Here is a 21,117-nt window from a genome sequence, read left to right as displayed (position 1 = left end):
GCTGGAGCACATGCCATTGCTATTATAAAGGAAAATGTGCTAGGCAAGCTGAAAGGTCTTCAGGTGGATAAGTCACCTGGACCAGATGGACTTTATCCCAGCGTCTTGAGAATGGTTGCTGATGAGATATCGGATGCATTGGTCATGATCTTGCAAGAATCACTTGGTTCTAGCTTGGCCAAGAGGACTGGAAGATTGTAAATGCCACTCTACTCTTTAAGAAGGGAGGAAAACAAAAGAAAGGAAGTTATAGGCCAGTTAGCCTAACCTCAGTGATTGGGAAAATATTGGAGTCCATTATTAAGGATGAGGTTTTGGGATACTTGGAGACAATGATAAAATAAGTCAAAGTCAGCATGGTTTCTGTAAAAGGAAACCTTGCCTGACAAATCTGTTTGAGTTCTTTGAGGAAGTAACAAGCAGGGTGGACAAAGGAGAGGCAGTGGATGTTATTTACTTATATTTTCACAAGGTATTTGATAAGGTGCCACATATGAAGCTGCTTAACGAGATAAACTCCTGTGGTGTTACAGGGAAGATAGTGGCATAGATAGACGAATGGCTGACAGGCAGGAGGAAGTGAGTGGAAATAAAAGGGGCCTTTTCTGGTTGGCTGCCGGTGACTAGTGGTGTTCCTCATGGGTTAGTATTGGGACCTTTATTTTTCACATTGTTTGTCAATAATTTGGATAATGCAGTTGATGGCTTTGTGGCAAAGTTTGTGGATGATGCAAAGGTAGATGGATTGATAGGTAGTTCTGAGAAAGCAATGCGATTGAAGCAGGATGAATTGGAAGAATGGCCAAAAAAAGTGGAAAATGGAATACAAGGTTGGGAAATGTATGATGATGCATTTTGGTAAAAGAAACAATAGAGCAGACTATTATCTAAATGGGGAGAAAGTTCAAACATCAGAGGTGCAGAGGGACTTAAGAGTGCTTGTGCAAGACTCCCAGAAGGTTAATTAATGGGTCCAGTCTGTGCTAAAGAAGGCAAATACAATGTTGGCATTTATTTCAAGGGAAATAGATTATAAAAGCAGAGAGATAATGCCGAGCCTTTATAAGACACTAGTCAGGCTGCACTTGGAGTATTGTCAACAGTTTCGGGCCCCATATCTCAGAAAGGATGTTGTCATTGGAGAGAGTCCAGAGGAGGTTCACGAGTATGATTCCAGGAATGATGGTGTTAACATATGAGGAGTGTTTGGCAGCTTTGGGCCTGTACTCACTGGACTTCAGAAATTGGGGGGATCTCATTGAAACCTACCAAATGTTGAAAGGACTAGATAGGGTGGATGTGGAGAAGATGTTTCCTATGGTGGGGGTGTCCAGAACTGGAGGGCACAGTCTCAAAATTGGGGAGTAACCTTTTAGAACAGAGGTAAGGAAGAATTTTTTTAGCCAGGGAGTCGTGAATCTGTGAGATGTTCTGCCACAGACTGTGGTGGAAGCTAGGTCTATGGGTGTATTTAAGGCGGTGGTCGATCCTTTCCTGATTGGTCAGGGCATCAAAGTATATGGCGAGAAGACGGGTGTATGGGGTTGAGTGGGATCCAGGATCAGTCATGATGGAATGGTGGAGCAGACTCAATGGGCTGAATGGCCTAATTCTGCTCCTACGTCATATGGTCTTATAGTTTTCCACTCTTGGGCTTCGATGCTTTAATCTAGCTCGTCACTCTAAATGGTGCAGCGTAATGGAGCTGGGCATGTGTTTGTGTTCTGCTCTTGAGCTTTGTTGGAGCATGTACCCCCAGCGATTGCCATAACCTGCATTCTCAAGAGTCAACTTTGCCAATTCCTTCAGGAGACCGTAAAATTGGTAGCTTGTTCAGATGGTTCAAAGGTATATTTCTTAAATGGAAATTACAGGCTGTGGCTTGCAGTGATTGTAGTTGAGAAGAAGCATATCTATTATCAAAGTTATGGCTGACCTACCTCTGGCATTTCCCTACATCGTCATCTTAGCCCTTAACATCTGGAGTTTCAGTGATGGTAGTCTTGAAAGAACTCAACAACCAAACCTCCAGAGCCTTGAGGAAAGAGAATTTTAGGGACTCAGCACCATGAAGTGATGAAATTTCTCTTTGTCATATCCTAAATAGCCTATCCCTTACTCTTGATGTCTGAGTCAAAGGAAACATCCTTCCTTCATTTTGCTTGTCAAGCCCATTTAAATATTTTGTACATTTCCATGAGATCTCCTCATATACAGTACAGAGAACTGCCCTTTGACCCACCGAGTCCACACTGCCTATCAAACACGCATTTACACTGGGAGTTCCCTACCATTTTTATGCCATGGGCCCTATTATTAACTGAAGGGTCAGTTGTCCCCAGGTTGGGTACCCCTGATTTACACAGATCCACTAAACTCATTTTATTCCCTCCACACCCCCACAAGTTCTCCGCAGATTTTAACACTCTTCTACACCGGGGCAATTTTACAGTCCGCATCTTTGGAAGGTGAGAGGGAGCCATGTGGCACATGCACATGCAGTATCACAGATCAGAATCGAACCCGTCTCTGGGACAGTGAGGCAACAGCTCTATTAGCTGTGCCGTTGTTACACTAAAAACTCAGTGTTACTGAAGTTTCACTTTGCTCTTCACGCAACAGATCAGAGGGTTTTAAAGTGGGAGGCATTCAGTAATATCTAAATTTTTATCCATTCATCAAATTTTTTCAGTAGACTGTGAAGGACTGCAAAATGAATGATAGCATCCTTGAAATCTCTGTCTTTAACTGTGCATCCGCAGCAATCCCAAAATTGCCCTGTCTCACATTATAATGATGCTGCTGTAAATGTTGCTGGTTTTCTCATCATTTCAGCTTCTGAATATGGGTATGTATAATTAGTAGGGAGTATATGAGTGTCTTAAGTCAATATGTGCGGTTGGGAGACTGTAGGTCTGACACAGTGGTCAGCAGCACAGGAGCGCCGCAGGGGACCGTGCTCTCTCCGGTCCTGTTCACCCTGTACACATCAGACTTCCAATATAACTCGGAGTCCTGCCATGTGCAGAAGTTCGCTGATGACACGGCCATAGTGGGGTGTGTCAGGAATGGACAGGAGGAAGAGTATAGGAAACTGATACAGGACTTTGTGATATGGTGCAACTCAAACTACCTGCGTCTCAATATCACCAAGACCAAGGAGATGGTGGTGGACTTCAGGAGATCTAGGCCTCATATGGAGCCAGTGATCATTAATGGAGAATGTGTGGAGCAGGTTAAGACCTACAAGTATCTGGGAGTACAGTTAGACGAGAAGCTTGACTGGACTGCCAACACAGATGCCTTGTGCAGGAAGGCACAGAGTCGACTGTACTTCCTTAGAAGGTTGGCGTCATTCAATGTTTGTAGTGAGATGCTGAAGATGTTCTATAGGTCAGTTGTGGAGAGCGCCCTCTTCTTTGTGGTGGCGTGTTGGGGAGGCAGCATTAAGAAGAGGGACGCCTCACGTCTTAATAAGCTGGTAAGGAAGGCGGGCTTTGTCGTGGGCAAAGTATTGGAGAGTATAACATCGGTAGCAGAGCGAAGGGCGCTGAGTAGGCTACGGTCAATTATGGAAAACCCTGAACATCCTCTACATAGCACCATCCAGAGACAGAGAAGCAGTTTCAGCGGCAGGTTGCTATCGATGCAATGCTCCTCAGACAGGATGAAGAGATCAATACTCCCCAATGCCATTTGGCTTTACAATTCAACCGCCAGGAGTAAGATATGTTAAAGTGCCGGGGTTAGGACTCAATGTATTTAAGTAAACTACTTAAGAACTTTTTAAAAGCTATTATTAATGCTTTTTGAGAGGGTGATTTTAGATGCATATCATATTTTTACTGAGTTAAGTATTGTATGTAATTAGTTTTGCTACAATAAGTGTATGGGACATAGGAAAAAAATGTTGAATTTCCCCATGGGGATGAATAAAGTATCTATCTATCTATCTATCTATCTACAAGTGGGTGACAGAGTTTACAATCTTCGTCCTGTCTGCCTTTTGTTGGGGTAACTCTGATCTCTAGAGTAGTGATTCCCAACCTGGGTTCCACAGGCCTCTTAGTGAATGGTAGGGGCTCAATGCATAAAAAAGTTTGGAACTACTACTCTAGAGCCATCTTTCCACAATTACCTATTAATGCATCAATCTTACCAGAGATTCTATTTCAGCTGGAAAATAGAAAATACTTTATGACATATTAACGTCTTGCAAGTGATGACAGCAAAGGAGATACAAATATACAGGAATGACTGCTGGAGCAGCTTTTGTGCTTGAAAGCCAGAATCAGATTGATTCACGTCATTTTATATGAATAGCAGCAATAGTACAGTGCAAAGACATTAAAATTATAAAGTAGTGCAAAAAATGAATAAAGAGGTAGTGTTCATAGGTTCATGAACCATTTAGAAATCCGATGATGGAGGGGAAGAAGATGTTCCTGAATTGTTGACCACAGGTCATCAAGCTCCAGTATCTCCTCCATCATTACAGTAATGAGAGGTTATATCCTGCATGGTGACGTCCTTAATGATGGATGTGGCCTTCTTGGGACACCTCTTGAAGATTTCCTTGTTAGTGGGGAGAGTTATGCCTATATGATATAACTTGCGAAGTGTACAATGCAGAGTAACCTCTTGCAAGCCTTTGCATTGGAGCCTCCTTATCAGGCTGTAATGCATCCAGTCAGATGTCCTCAAACTCGTAAAGAAGTGGAGCTGCTGGCACACCTTCCCTGTGATTTCATCAATGTGTTGGGCTTAGGACTGCTACTTGGAGGTATCAACACACAGGACCTTAAAGCTGCTCATCCTTTCCAGCGCAGATCCTTCAATATGGACTCGTGCATGCTCCATCCGAGAATTTTGCCAGCAACAGTTCCCATCTGTGAATTTCTAAATGGTGTTTGAGCTGTGCTTAGCCACACGGTCATGAGTGTAGAGACAGGACAATGCATCCTTGAAGCATGCTTGTGTTGATTGTCAGTGTGGAGATGTCCTCGTTGGTCTGTGCTGACTGTAGTCTCCTGGTGAGAAAGTAGAGCATACAGTGGCAGAAGGAGATACCAAAGCCTGGTGATTAATATCGAGGGGATGATGGTGTTTATCACTAAGCTGTAATTGGTAAGCAAGCAGGCTGATGTAAGTTTTGCCATTGTCTAAGTGCTCCAACATTGAGTAGAGAGTGGCTACTGCAATTGTGTCAGTGGTAGGCAAGTTACAGTGGTTCCTGGTCTTTGCTCATGCAGGAGTTAAATGAACATGCCACTGGCTGTTAGTCACTGAGGCCGCGCACTCTGCTCTTCTTGGGCACTGGCATGATTGCTCTCCTTTTGAAGCAGGTGGGGACCTCAGACTGCATCAGTGACCATACCTTCTCTGTCCTCCATACTGATGCTGCAGTCCTTAGTCTCTGCCAACATGCTGGGAGTAGAAGTCGAGCCATGTTAGTCTTGCCAAGTTGCAGAAAAATAAAGGACAGTGGAGAGATTTTGTACAAAAGCTCATCCTATCATGAAGTGTGTAGCATTGCTGATGTGGAATATTCTGTAAACATTCAAGCAAGATTCCTTCGAGCAATAATGAGAATCCATAGCCTGAGTAACCATGTTCAGTAATTTATATCAATAATTTCTGAAAATAAGTTGATAAAAGAACCCAGTGCAGGAAATGAGATGGTCCGCTGGGTTTTCTGCAAAGCCCATTTGTCGAGCAATAGATTTAGCACAGTTGAGCCTGACTGGGGCATTTTTTTGGGAAATCCACTGATTTTTTTTTGCTGCAGAATGAAACATTCCAGGATGCTTGCACCTCCAGGTTTGATGCCAGAAGAAGCCTGGCAACTTCAATCACTCTCTGCTAATTTGCCCGTAGGTTCCTGCTGCTTTCAAGGCAGCTCTACAAGTATTCAGATTCAAATAAGCTTCCTTTAATCTTAAAGCCATTCCTAAAACGATGATGACTTGATGAAATATCATGCTTGCCTTTGAGATCTGTTTGCTGTAGACAGAGAAATATGTTCTCCATTTGGAGGGAAGGTCTGCGTTTGATGGTCCAGTAATTGATATCTTATCAAATGTTCCCTCACTGGTATTTATGCAGCAATGAAAGAAACTGTAGACAGTAAAATTTACAAGAGTGACTTCCCTCTTCAAATCAAGGTAGGGACCTACTACATCAGTGGTAGATTTAATAACATTTTAATGTCAGGACAAAAAGTACCAGCAAAGAAATAAAAATTCAGAATCGGGTTTATTAGCACTGACATATGTTGTGAATGTTGTTTCTGTGGTGGCAGTACAGTGCAAAGCATAAAAAATGAGATGCCTAATATAAATGGTAAAAAAGGAGAACAAAATAGTGAGACAGTGTTCATGGGCCATTCAGAAATCTGATGATGTCGGTGTAGAAACATTTCCTGCAATGTTGGGTGTGTGTCCTCAGGCTTTTGTACCACCTCCCTGATTGTAGTAATGAGAAGAGGGTATGTCCTGGATGGCAAGGATACTTAATGATGAAAACTGCCTTCTTGAGGCACCACCTTTTGAAGATGTCCTTGATGTGACATATGACGTAAGACATAAGATATGTGGGGAGGCTAGTGCTCATGACGGAGCTGGCTGATCTACAACACTCTGCAGCTTTTTCCAATCCTGTGCCTTGGAGCCTGCATACCAGATGGTGATGAATACTCTCCATGGTACATCTGTAGAAATTTACTGGAATCTTTGTGACATACCAAATCTCTCGAAACTTCTAATGCAGGATAGCTGCTAGTGTACCTTCTTCATGATTGCCTCAGTTTGTTGGGCCCAAAATGGATCCTGTGAGATATCGACCCCCTGAACTTAGAGCTGCTCACCACTTCCGAAGCTGATCAGTCGATGAGGACTGGTATGTAGTTTTTGGACTTCCCCATTAGGAAGTTCATTATCAAGTCCTTGGTCTTACTGCTGTTCAGTGCGTAGTTACTGTTGCGACATGACTCAACCACTGATCTCTCTCACTCCTGGTCACCGTGTAAGATTCTCCAACAACGGTTGTGTAATCAGCATACTTACAGATGTCATTTTTTTGCTGTGCCTAACCACACTGTCGTGAGCGTAGAGAGAGTAGAGCAGTGGCCTTAATGTGCTTCCATGAGGTGAACCTCGTGTTGATTGTCAGCGAGGAGGCTGAGACTGCCAGAGCATACAGCAATTGAAGAATAAAATGCTAGTTTGTAAATATGACAGGCTGAGTTTTAGAATATACCTACTCTGCTGAGATAAGTACCAAAATATTATGTTAAGTTTTGTATTTGCTTGTTTTTATGATGATTTGGGAATTTTGTGAATAATGCCTGACAGTTAACAATCTGCTGCCAAAGAATTTTGGAAAAATCTCCAGAATACCAAACTGGGGCTGAATTGTAGGCAGCATATCCATGATGATTTTAATCATGTGGACCTTTGTTTCAAGTGTCTGCATATGAAGATGTATATTTAGTCTTTAACTAACCAGTTCTCTGGGAATTTATCATTTCCAGATTCTCATTGGCTACATTCTGTACATTTGGATGTGTGAAAATCGTCCACAGTGCATGCAACAAGGTTTAAATAAATGTCTTAATTTATTTTAGGCTGCAAGGGACCACTAAAAGAGCTGGTGATTGAATCAGATGGATTTTCAGAGGCCTCCAAGTATTTGAATTATGGACATTCCGCCTGTGGTTTTACACTTAACCTAAACAATTGTTGGCACACAAGCTTATTGCGGAAGTAAAATGACACATAAATCTTCAGCTTGGCACCCCCACCCCCATTCTGCACCTGAGGTGTCCAACACACCATATTTGTCAAAACTCTACACCTGGTGTTAACCTTTGCTACATAAATGGCTTTGAGCATTTCCCAGGCAATCTTGTGGAAAATTAACTTATGGCAGACTGTGGTACATGGTGAATGAGAGTGATCCAGTCTTTTGACACCATTCTATGGGAAAAAAAAATGTGTCCCAGCTTCTCCCTTATGAGTGCTGGCTCTTGAGTTTGAATTTTTCTGAGACTTCAGCATCAACTAAAAAACATTTGAGGATGAAAATGTACTTAAGAGGGCTGCTTTTGGATGCTGCGCGAATTCTGTAGATCAAAGCTGGTATCCATTCTCTTGGTCAGCCATGTGGGTTACACCACTTGCCATATTGATGAAGCTGTCACACTGAATGTTTGTTGATAGGATGCAGAATAGGTGGCTCAGTCGATGACATTCATTACTCTGCCATCCGTCTCAACCCCAACCATTTCCCTTCACCTCAAATTTCATCTGCCACTTCAAAGTTCAAAGTAAATTTACTATCAAAATGCACAAATATCACCATATACACCCCTGAGATGAATTTTCTTGCAGGTGTTCCCAATAAATCCATAATAGAATCAATGAAAGACTGCACCAACCTGGCGTTCAATCAGTGTGCAAAAGACTGTGAAAATATAAAAAGAAAGAAAGAATAATAATAATAAATAGATAAGCAATTGGACTCAGTCTGTTTGACCTCCATGCTTTACATTTTTGGTAACTTTACCAGAGCAGTAAGAAGTGCTCATTAATTACTGGAACCATGTCCAGGTTAAAGTTTGATTGGATTTCTTCATGCTTGAGTTTATTGGATTGAAAGGTGCACCCATCTTCCCTTTTTGCCCAATTTTGGCTTATCTGAGATGCACGAGGACAAGTTGGCAAAGGGGCTTCATCTGCAGAGTTCTCAGCACAGGTAACCTTTCAGAAACATAATGGATGTCAGAAGGGGCAGTCATGACCATGATAAATGTGATTGGTGAAATGTGAGGCTTTCAGACCCGGATCCATCATTTTCATTTGCGATACCAATGCAAGTTTGTCTCTGGAAAAGATCACAGATTTGATTGGGTAGTTATCATAGAATCATACAGCCTACAAACTGGCCCTTCAGCCCATCTGATCCATGCTGACCAAGATTCCTATCTAATCTAAATCCATTTGACCATATCCCCCTGAATCTATCTTTTCCATATACCTGTCACAAGTATTTTTAAATGTTATTAATATACCTGCCTCAACCACTTCCGCTGGCATCTCTTTCCATCCACTGTTTTTTCACCCACTTTGGGTAGAAAAAGTTGCCCCTCAGGCTATTATGAAATCTTTTGTCCCTCATCTTAAAACATTGACCTCTAGTTCCTGATTTCCCCAACTCCATGAATGAAAGACTGTTGCATTGACCACAACTATGTCCCTGAGAGTTCTGTACACCTCTATAAGATGATCCTTCATTTTCCTATTCTTCGATTAAAAATACAGTCTAACCTGCTCTGGACTGCTGCGTATGTAGGATGCTTAGCATTGTCAATGAACCCTCCCATCCATCTAAAAGGTTCTTTGACCCCCTACCATCTGGCAGGAGGTACTGTAGCATTAGAACAAGAACTGTTAGGATGGTAAACAGCTTCTTCCCCAGGCTGTACGGCTACAAACTCCCTGCCCCAATATATGAATCTCATCATACAGTCTCATCACATATGATGGGCCAGTAGCATTATACTCTTTACTTTTTAACTTTATCATGCATGCACCTTGTTAATTTATTTCTGGTAACATTACTTTGTGTTATATGTACTGTGTTGTGCACCTCGGTCTGGAGGAACGTTGTTTCATTTGGCGGTATACCGCACGTGTGTAGTTTCAAAGTATGTTTGCAGCGTGGAAGCCTGAAATCACACTCCTGCAGGCAGTCCCGAAACAAAGAAACACCATGGAACCCATTAAAGAAAACATCGAACACTTAATGTGTGAAAATAGGGGGAAAAAATCCTACAAGCTGCAAAAGCGATCAAATAACACACAGAATCTTAAACATCAAACCTCAGAGTCCACAAAGTGGTGCAGGATCTAGAGCCACAGTTCAGTTTAGTGTTGTGTCGATGACTGCAGGCCTCAGCCGCAAAGCCAGTTCTGCGCCGAAGCGCCTTGATCGAGTCATGCAAATTATAACAAAATAGTAACAAAAACGCATGGACCATGAACCGCAGGGTCCTGCAAAAATGAGTCCACAGCTGCAGATGTGTGCCGTGATAAGAGCGTTAAATATCAAACTGCAGTTCCCCTCAAAATGGAGTCCCACAGCCACAGGCTGCACCGAGGCGACGGAATCTGCACCTTCCTCCAGCAGCAGTGAGAGGAAAACCAGGCAGACGGCGCTGAACACCTGCTCCTTTTCCTCTCTCATCCTCGTTGGTTTTGGTCTTGCTCGGCGCTTTAATTGGCGAGGAGTAATGGAGCCAACCATAGGTTCGCCTTCTGCCATCAGGAAAGGATGGCTGTACGATCTGCCCAGTAGAAGCAAAAGCAGCAGGTTGCTCAGTCAGCCCAAATATACATCCTCCGAATGGAAATTGCAGGCTGCAGTTCAGGAAAAGAAGCATATTTAAAAGAAGACGAAATAGAAGTAGTTTCGTAAGCTGTCTGCAGGATGAACTTGAGCCTGAACTCAGTCCAACATCCTTGTAAATCTTTTCTGAACTATTTCTATTTTAATGACATTTTCCTATAAGAGGGTAGCCAAAGCTGAACACAACATTCCAAATGTAGACTCACCATTGTCTTATACAACTACAACATAATATGCTAACTATATACTCTGTGCCCTGACTGATGAAGGCCAGCATGCCAAATACCTTCTTCACCACCCCGTCTACCTTTCAGGGAGCCATATACATGTATTCCTAAGTTGCTGTATTCTACAACATTTCCCAGGGCCCTACTATTACTGTGAAAGTCCTACATTGACTTATCTAATACCTTCAAAATATCCAAATTAAACTCCATATGCCATTCCTTGGCCCACTTACCCAGCTGATCAAGATCCCACTATTAATTCTAATAACCACCTTCATACCACCTAGCACAGTCACAACCAAATCATTGATAAAGATGAGAAGTGGCAATGGACTTAGTACTGACCCCTGGCGCACACCACTAGTCATGGGCTCCCACTCTAGAAAGACAACCTTCCCCAATTACCCTCTGCTTCTCACCTTAAGGGCAATTGTGTATTCAATCAGCTACCTCCCCCCTGGATTCCATGAGACCTAATTTTCGTAGCAGCCTGCTACGAGGGATTTTAACTGAAGTCCATATAGACCACCCTGCCTTCAATCACCTTCGTGGTTACTACCTCAAACCATTCAATCAACTTCATGAGACGTTATCTTCCACATACACAGTCATGTTGACTGTCCGCAATCAGTCCTGTCTTTACAAATTGCTAAATATTTACCAGGTTATTGTGTGATCTTTCCTGGAACCTAAAATAAGAGTTTTGGAAGTGAATTGGCATTTCAGAATCTGAGTACAACCTGCAAACAGGACTATATAGCACATTGCCAGTTACTGCTAGTGTAACTTTAGATCTACAAAATAGTTTCAGAGTTGTAAAGCATAGAAACAGCATTTCAGCCCACTACATCTGTGCTACCTATACTACTCTTGTGTTCCTGCATTAATTCTATATCAGTCTCTGCCTTACTCATTCATGTACCTGTCCGGACATCTTTTAAATGTTCTGACATGTTGGTCTATAGCCTCCTTTTGCACCAAGATAAGTTCACCCTCAGGGTGCAGGAACAATGCCTTATATTCCATCTGGGTAGCCATGAACCTGATGGTATGAATATCAATTTCTCCTTCTGGTTAAAAAATATTTTCTCTTCTCCCCACGCCTTCCCCATTTTGGCTTCTTACCTCTTCTCACCTGCCTATCACCCTCTCCCCCCAGGTTGCTGCCTCCTTCCCTTTTTCCTACTGTCCACTCCCCTACCAGATTCCTTCCTCTCCAGCCTTTACCTTCCTCACCCACCCAGCTTCACCTATCACCTTCTGACTATTCTTCACCTTCCTTTCCAGTGCTGAAGAAGGGTTTCAGATCAAAATGTCGACTATTGATTAATTTCCGTAGATGCTGCCTGACCTGCTGAGTTCCTTCAGCATTTTGTGTGCGTTGTTTTAAATGTAGTTGCTGTTCCTGATTCCACCATTTCCTCTGGCAGTTTATTCCAGCTAACTAATACTCTGCATGTGAAAACCTAATTCCTTTAAACATCGTCCCTCTCATCTTAACCCTGTGCCCTCTGGTTTTAGTCTCTTTAGTTTTTAGTTTCCCATAGGAAAGCGCAGGTATCTACTCTAGCAATGTCTCTCATAGTTTTGTCACATCATCTCTTGGCCTCCTTTGCCCCAAGGAAGACAGACTGCACCTATCCAATCTCACCATTTGACTCCAGCCCTCCAAGTATCCTTGGTAATCTTTTTTGTAAAATCTCTAGTTTGATCACTTATTAGTCAAGAAGCACTGGCTGAAAATTCATCCTGGTGTGGTAACACTAAGTCTGCTATACTGTGCGTGGTACTCTGCTCATGGCATTCATTCCATGAAGTCACTGAAATAAACTTTGAGCTAAAGTACAGCAGCTGATGTTGTGCTTTAACACAGTTGACCTGGCCTGAGTTTCAAGGCTCCAACTTAGACCAAAATACCATAACACAGGAGCAGAATTAGGCCATTTTGCCATTGACCCTGCACCATCATTTGATCATTTACACTCAGTGGCTGCTATATTAGGTATACTCACTCATTAATGCAAATATTTAATCAGTCAATCATGTGGCAGTGACTCAATGCATAAAAGCATGCAGACATGGTCAAGAGGTTCAGTTGTTCAGACCAAATATCAGAATGGGGAAGAAATCTGATATGAATGATTTTAATCATGGAATGATTGTTGGTGCCAGACGGGGTGGTTTGAGTATCTCAGAAACTGCTGATTTCCTGGATCTTCACATACAACAGTCTCTAGAGTTTACAGAGAATGGGGTGAAAAAACCTTGCTAATAAGAGAGGTCAGAGGAGAATGGCCAGACTGGTTCAAGCTTCCAAGAAGGCAACAGTAACTCAAATAACCACACATTACAACAGTGGTATGCAGAAGGGCATCTCTGATTGCACAATGCTTCGAACCTCGAAGTGATTGAGCTACAGCAGCAGAAAACCACGAGCATATACTGAGTGGCCACTTTATTAGGCACAGTAGGAACAGTATAGTGACCACAGAGCTTATTATCCCTCTCAATCCCATTCCCTTGCCTTCTCCCCATAACGTTTGATGCACTTGCTGATCAAGATCCTGTCAACCTCTGCTTTAAATATACCCAATGACTTGGCCTCCAGAACTGTCTGTGGCAATGACTTCCACAGATTCATCACCCTTTGGCTAAAGAAATACTTTCTCATCTCTGTTCCAAGGGGATGTCCTTGTACTCTGAGTCTGTGTCCTTTGGTCTGAAACCCTCCCAGAGGGTACAGAAGTGATAATAATCTGTTATCACTCAGGTACCAAACCTACTCACTCTGAGAACATTTATTTAAAAAAAAAGTGCTTTTGAACTTGGGCTATTGAAAATCTGAGATCTGAACTTGAAAGATTTTGGTTAGGCCAGGTTACGGCATCCTGGAAACATGTTATAATTGGCTGTTCATAACTCCAAGTACAAATTTATTGTCGTAGGCATACATGGCATAAATGCCACAAAAATTAGCCACACAAACATAAATGAATATAACTTGTACATTTCATTGTTGGTGTATGATGTAGTAGGCCTCCGTTAGTCTTGATAGACCATGGATTTGTGACTTGGAAAGTTTCTAGGGTGCAAGCCTGGGCAAGGTTTTTTTTAAATTGACGACTGGGAGCTGCCTAAGCTGCAAGTCTCCCCTCTCCATGCTACCGGTGTTGTCCAAGGGAAGGGCATTAGGAGCCATACAGCTTGGCACTGGTGTCGTTGCAGAGTGTGGTTGTGCCTTGCTCAAGGACGTATACGCAGCTTCAGCCAAGGCTCGAACCAGCGACCTTCAGATCACTAGACGAACGCCTTAACCACTTGGCCACGCGCCAACACAAGGTGTATGATATATGATCGCCAAATGCAGAAAAAAAAGAAGCTGGATGAGCAATGACAAGTTTCAACTAAACATTCCTGTAGATATTGACCAGGGTTGTAAATAGTTCTTCCATGTTGTAGAGAAGAATAAAAAGGCAGTATCCATCATTATTACAGCCTCACTCAGGACACATTCTCTTCTTAATACCACCATCAGAGAGAAGGTACAGGAGCTTCTCCCCCTCTGCCAGCAACTTTCTGAACAGACAATGAACCAACCAATGAGCTTCACTATTTAAACCAAATGCTTCACTATTTTTTTGCTCTCTTTTTACGCTGCTTCAGATTGTACTTTATAGTATTTTTAATGTACTGTCCTGCTGCCACAAAATAAATTTCATATGTCAGTGATATTAAATCTGATTCTGACTTCAAAGTTAATCAACGCAGAATTCAGATCGCATAACGAAGCAAGCTGGATTGAACAGAAAAGGCTAAAACATTTAATAATTATTTCCCAAAAGTATTCACCAGAGAAAATACCAGTGACATGTCATGTATCATAGGATGATCTGAAATTAGCTTGCTTTCACTTGCATGGATGTCTTCAGAATCAATAAATCTTCAGGGACTGATTGTCAAAGATGCTCTTATGAGGCAAGGGAGAAGATCTGTGAAGTTCTGTCAATATATCATGGGGGAGTCAGTGGAGCTGATAATGAGGTCCTGGTGCACTAGTGCTTGGACTGTCGATCATTGAACACTGTGATCACTCTGTTCAAATTGAAACCTTTCTTGGGTGCTTCCAGCAGCTGAATTATTTCTGAAGGACTGCATTCTCAAACTCCTTTTCCTCGTGTTTCAAGTTCATTGTTCCCCTGTTGAGACGTATGAGTTTTTTTTGATGTGGCAGATACTGAAACCCTTAATGGAGAGCAGATTATGAGGGTTTATGTTGTGGTGTAATTCCTGACACTATATTTCAAGCTATTTATTGTGCATTAAGATTTTTTCCCCGTTGATTATGATAAAGTGCTGAAATTGAGGGAAGTTCCTTTGGTGATTCAAAATGGTTAGTGTGGTTACCTTTACTGATTGGATATCGTCTTGGTTGGGAGAGGTTTTATACACCATGCCGGACTTGTCTTGGCCCTGGTCACCTGAACTGTCCAACATTTTACGTGCAACCTCTCCCAACCAACCCAACACTGAGCTCTCTCACTAGTTTGGCAGGTAGTTAATTATTAGCCCGTCTCCAATTTACAATAATCTCAAATGATTAAAATGAAATGGAAACATAATTATTTTGAAATGCCCATGTCTTTTTTTTCTACACCATTGTTCACAGTGATGTCCAAAACACATCTTCATGCTCTGGATGTTCCCAGTCATGTCATGGTGATGGGTCACAATAGTTAGTTGGACATTGCAAAGGGAATGTAGATAATTCTGCAATGATTTGATCATGCCACTAAATGGAAGACACTTTCCTTTGTTTTGTTGCATTGATCCAGTAATTCAATATCTAGCGGAGGATTGAGAACAGTTACAAAATAATGGACAAATCCACTTGGGTTATACAAGAAATTGAAGGCTGAATTGGAAATTGCACTCTGCTCAGCTCTATTTGGATATTGTAAACAAGGCAGACTAAGAACTGAGTTCTTGGGGAAAGTTGCAAATGGTTTAAAAATGTAGTTTTCAGATCAGGAATATAATAGATTTAAGGCAATTAAGCAAACATTCCCAGCATTTTTACTGGAGTCTTCTGGATAAGAGCAGCTGTCCAGACAACAAAGAGCAGGAGATACAAGTCATGTGTTTTAGGTATGGGGTCTGCTAGACTTTTTGTAGCATTTTGAAATCCTGCAACAATCTGGTGAGTTTATAAAGTACAAATTATTTACACAGTGATCATAGATGCAGTGAAGAGGTGCAGGCTAAAGCCACAGAAGGGACATCAAATGTTCCTTCAATGAGGGGCAGCTGGTCTGATGCAAGTTACCTGAATGAAGGGTAAAGTTTGGGTACTTTGGAAAGCTCTGACTGTGAGATCGCAATGTTTCCTATATCCCATTCATTGTTCCAGCTTCCACTGTTCATACTAGAATTCATACGTGTTAGGGAATTATAAATTCAAGTGAGTGCTCTCTTCCTCCTCTTCAAATTAAATAAGAACCCCATGAGCAGAGTGCAATTTCCAATTCAGCCTTCAATTTCTTGTATAACCCAAGTGGATTTGTCCATTATTTTGTAACTGTTCTCAATCCTCCACTAGATATTGAATTACTGGATCAATGCAACAACCAAAGGAGTTGAATGACTTCAGACCTGTTGCCTTGACGTCGCACGTGATGAAGACCATGGAGCGGCTGATAATACAGAATCTGAGGCCACAAACCAGGCACGCCCGGGATCCTCTTCAGTTTGCGTATAAGGAGAAGGTGGGAGTGGAGGATGCTATCACGTATTTGCTGCACAAATCCCTCTCTCACCTGGATGGGGTCAGTGGTGCTGTGAGGATTACATTCCTGGGCTTCCCTAGTGCCTTTAACACCATCCAGCCCAAGATCTTAAGGCACAAACTAACGGAGATGGGAGTAGTGGATTGGATTGGATAGTGGACTACTTGACAGATAGACCTCAGTATGTGCGGTTGGGAGACTGTAGGTCTGACACGGTGGTCAGCAGCACAGGAGCGCCACAGGGGACTGTGCTCTCTCCGGTCCTGTTCACCCTGTACACATCAGACTTCTAATATAACTCGGAGCCCTGCCATGTGCAGAAATTCGCTGATGACACGGCCATAGTGGGGTGTGTCAGGAATGGACAGGAGGAAGAGTATAGGAAACTGATACAGGACTTTGTGATATGGTGCAACTCAAACTACCTGCGTCTCAATATCACCAAGACCAAGGAGATGGTGGTGGACTTCAGGAGATCTAGGCCTCATATGGAGCCAGTGATCATTAATGGAGAATGTGTGGAGCAGGTTAAGACCTACAAGTATCTGGGAGTACAGGTAGACGAGAAGCTAGACTGGACTGCCAACACAGATGCCTTGTGCAGGAAGGCACAGAGTTGACTGTACTTCCTTAGAAGGTTGGCGTCATTCAATGTTTGTAGTGAGATGCTGAAGATGTTCTATAGGTCAGTTGTGGAGAGCGCCCTCTTCTTTGTGGTGGCATGTTGGGGAGGCAGCATTAAGAAGAGGGATGCCTCACGTCTTAATAAGCTGGTAAGGAAGGCGGGCTCTGTCGTGGGCAAAGTACTGGAGAGTATAACATCGGTAGCAGAGCGAAGGGCGCTGAGTAGGCTACGGTCAATTATGGAAAACCCTGAACATCCTCTACATAGCACCATCCAGAAACAGAGAAGCAGTTTCAGCGACAGGTTACTATCGATGCAATGCTCCTCAGACAGGATGAAGAGATCAATACTCCCCAATGCCATTCGGCTTTACAATTCAACCGCCAGGAGTAAGATATGTTAAAGTGCTGGGGTTAGGACTCAATGTATTTAAGTAAACTACTTAAGAACTTTTTAAAAGCTATTATTAATGCTTTTTGAGAGGGTGATTTTAGATGCATATCATATTTTTACTGAATTAAGTATTGTATGTAATTAGTTTTGCTACAATAAGTGTATGGGACATTTGAAAAAATGTTGAATTTCCCCATGGGGATGAATAAAGTATCTATCTATCTATCTATCATAAGAGGATAAACTTGACTTAAGCTGCAGTTTGGCATACCTGAGACTGCTATATAACAGGGTCAACGATAGAGAGTTGGCTCAGGACCACAAACAAAAGACTTCTTAGAATTTTTTTTTGTTGGTTACCCTCTTGAGTCAGGAGTTCTCTGAGAACCAGTAATCCACTTCATCTACTGCAGGGATTCCCAACCTTTTTTAAGCCATGGACCATTAACTGAGGCAAGGGGCCAGTGGACCCTAGGTTAGGAATCCCTGATCTGCTGAATCTACATTATGGAGTTTCCAGTAGTTGGGAAACATGTATAGAGTAAAAGATGGACTCTACTTGTCACATGCAATTCCTCCAATTCCTATTACATTTGGATGTGGTCTCCTCAATATGAGATCAATTATAGATTAGGCTCTGTCTGCAATGATGACCTTGAGGTTCCTGTTACAAATGACTTCAACTGCCCTTCCCATCCCAACATCGACACGTCTGTCTTCAACTTTCTCCACGGCTATTGTGATGCCAAATGCAAACTAGAAGAACAGCTTTTTTTCTATTTGGGTCATCTACAGCCATTGATGTTGAGTTGAATTTTCCAGTTTCAGGTAACCCACACCTGTTGAGTTCTATCTCTACTCCCACCGGTCCACTGGGTTCTCTTTCCTTTTGATCACCTTTTGAGTTCATTTCCCCTGCTCTTCCTGGCTCCATTTATCTGCTATTCCCATCCTCACCTGCTTCCATCCATCAGGAACCAACTTCTATCCTAACACCTCCCCCTACACCCCTCCCCCGCACACATACCAATATAATGGCCTTCGTTCCTCCTTCCCCTTGACGTAGGGCTTCCTTCAGAAACACTGACACATTCCTTTTGCTTCCACAGATGCTGCTTGACCTGCTGAGTTCTTCCATCAGTTTTTTTTGCTTCGCGTTACTCAAAGCACTAAAAAAAATTCCATCCCAAAAACCGGTGGGTGGTAATGCAGCATTCAATCAAATCCAGCCTGTGTGTACAATATTTCCTTGTGAAGGAACATGTTAGTTAAGGGCGATGCTTTGTCTTCTGGATATTGCCAGGCAACACACAGTTTACAGCAACAATCAGTTGATGGAAACTACAACTGCAAGCTAGCTGTTTTTTCTCCTCTTTAGCCCTGAGACTAATCTCAGTGTTTTCACTGAGATCACACGAGCAGATATTGCTGCTGGGGTTTACAGATGCTGCCTTTGTTTCTGTAGCTATTTCCTGCATTCGTCATTTCAAGATTCAAGATTGTTCATTGTCATTCTCCAGTGCACAAGTGCAAAGGAGAATGAAATGATTGTTACTCCAGATCCGATGCAGCATAAAAAAACACAATGAGCATGAAAACACAATTGATATAAATGTACTAGCAATCCTATATAAAAACACTTTACAAGTAACTGTAAAATGGCAGTGCATGGGGAGGATGGGTTGTGGAGAGGAGTGCCTGATGTGGATGTTGGGGTGGTTTAATGAGTGACGGTCAATGTTCCATCTAATTTGTAATGACCAGTGTGTGCAAAAATCTTGTGCTGTTCAATTTTTTACCCAGTGACAATAACGTGTGCGAAGAATAATTTCTTCAGTAAGAACAGTATTAATAAGCCAGTTCTGAAATCTGTAGGCAATTCATCGCAAGCCCCAAGTTGTCAGCACCGTCCACATCAGAAACCGGAAAAGGAAATGTGATTGTGCACGATTGTAAAATATACTTAACATGCCAACGAGGTAGAAGGTGACAAATTTTTGTGTGCAGTTCAAATTCCTTTGTGTGCTAGTAGCAAAAGATGTGGAACATTGGTGGGGGTGTTGATCAGCCTGACAGCTTGGGGGATGTAACTGGTTTTGATTGTCATGGTCCTAGTGTGAATGCTGCGTAACCTCTTCCCTGATGGGAGTGGGACAAACAGTCCATAAGCAGGGTGGGTGGGGTCCTTCATGATCTTGCTGGCCTTTCCCCACCATCTATCTGTATATGTGTCCTGGATGCCGGGTAGGCAGGTGCTGGTGACTCTTTTGTTGGTTTTACTGATAGGGATGAAGACACGGGGGCTGTACTATTTTTCAGTTTATTTTTTTGTCAGGACTGACATCAATTTTATTTAACGAAGCCATAAGTTATTTTAATGGGGGCTTCATAGGAGAATATTGTTTGTTCTGTGTGGTAATGAAGTTGTAAAGCTGTCTGCTGGAGCCTGTTTATGATTTTGCTGTTAAAGTGCACTTTCCATATTCTGTTGGATCAGCAATATGGTAAGCAGAACATGGGATTGTTTTAGCATTGTTATGCATTCAGGGGATCTGCAAGTGCTGCCAACGTGGGTATTTATTGCCTTTCATATTTTCTCCTGAACTAAAGGGATTGTTAAGAGTCAACCACATTGGTGGGTCTGGAATCTCGTTCAGGCTAAACTAAGGATGACAGGTTACCTTTCTGAAGAACTAAATGAACTAGATGTAATTTACCGTACCCAGTTGTTTCACGGAGTCTAACAGGCTTATTTAATTAAATTCTGTTTATTTAATTAATTTCCCCAGCTGCATAGTGGGATTTAAACAGATTTCTGGACTAGAGGTCCAACATTCTATCTGTCAGTGCAGTAACTTACTCCCAGTGGTAACATACCCCGCCAAGTACTTCTCCGCGTAGTGAATAATCTGGTCATGAGCTCACTGCTGTTTCTGGTGTTTTTCTGTAAATTTCCTTGTTTTCCACATTACATTCAGTACTTTTTGTAAGTACTTGGTAGCTCCAATGCAGGAGTTCCCAACCCTCTTTATGCCATAGACCAATATCATTAAGCAAGAGGATGTGGACACCAGACTGGGAACCCCTGGTGTCCACGAGACCCGAGGCAGCCTGTGGATATTGAGAAACTATCATAAATGTAAGTTTGTTCTTCATTTTGTTAGTTTGGAGCTTATATTTTTCTTTGCATACTCCAACAGAAATAAGAGAAGCTTTTCGAGTTTTGGATCGAGACGGCAATGGGTTCATTTCAAAGCAAGAGTTGGGCATGGCCATGAGATCCCTGGGCTATATGCCCAGTGAGGTGGAACTTGCAATCATCATGCAGAGGCTGGATATGGATGGTAAGAGCATACTTACACAATGCTTTTCTGAATGTGAGTTTGTATTTGTGAGGGATAGAGTAAAGGATTTTAAAAACATTTCAATACTTTATTATTTAATTGCATCTTACTGAAAAGTTAAAGGACAGTTTTCTCCATTATTACAATGGAAAAACTGGGATTGTTCTCCTCAGAGCAAAAAATAAGAGAAGTGTTTCAAATCATGAAGAATTTCAGTGGAGTGCAGTTTTCAATCCCCTGCACAGATTTAAAATTTAAATGGCTGGGGAAGATTCAGGGGCAATGTTCATTAAAAAAATATATATTGTTTGGTTTAGATTCAGAAGGTACATCCTGGC

At 42.2% G+C, this 21,117-nt stretch overlaps 1 protein-coding gene across 1 annotated transcript in view; it reads left to right on the top strand.

Annotated features, from left to right (window-relative positions):
- caln1 (calneuron 1) overlaps positions 1–21,117 on the top strand; it is a 452,244-nt gene that overhangs the window by 27,073 nt on the left and 404,054 nt on the right. Inside the window, exon 3 of the mRNA XM_073053569.1 lies at positions 20,636–20,779. Coding sequence (XP_072909670.1) covers positions 20,636–20,779 — 144 coding nt within the window. The remainder of the gene's footprint in view (positions 1–20,635; positions 20,780–21,117) is intronic.

Source organism: Hemitrygon akajei, chromosome 8 (genome assembly GCF_048418815.1).
Source record: "Hemitrygon akajei chromosome 8, sHemAka1.3, whole genome shotgun sequence".
Classification (NCBI taxonomy): Eukaryota; Metazoa; Chordata; class Chondrichthyes; order Myliobatiformes; family Dasyatidae; genus Hemitrygon; species Hemitrygon akajei.
Note: the sequence above shows the minus strand (reverse complement) of the source record. Positions and strands in the feature narration are given on the sequence as shown.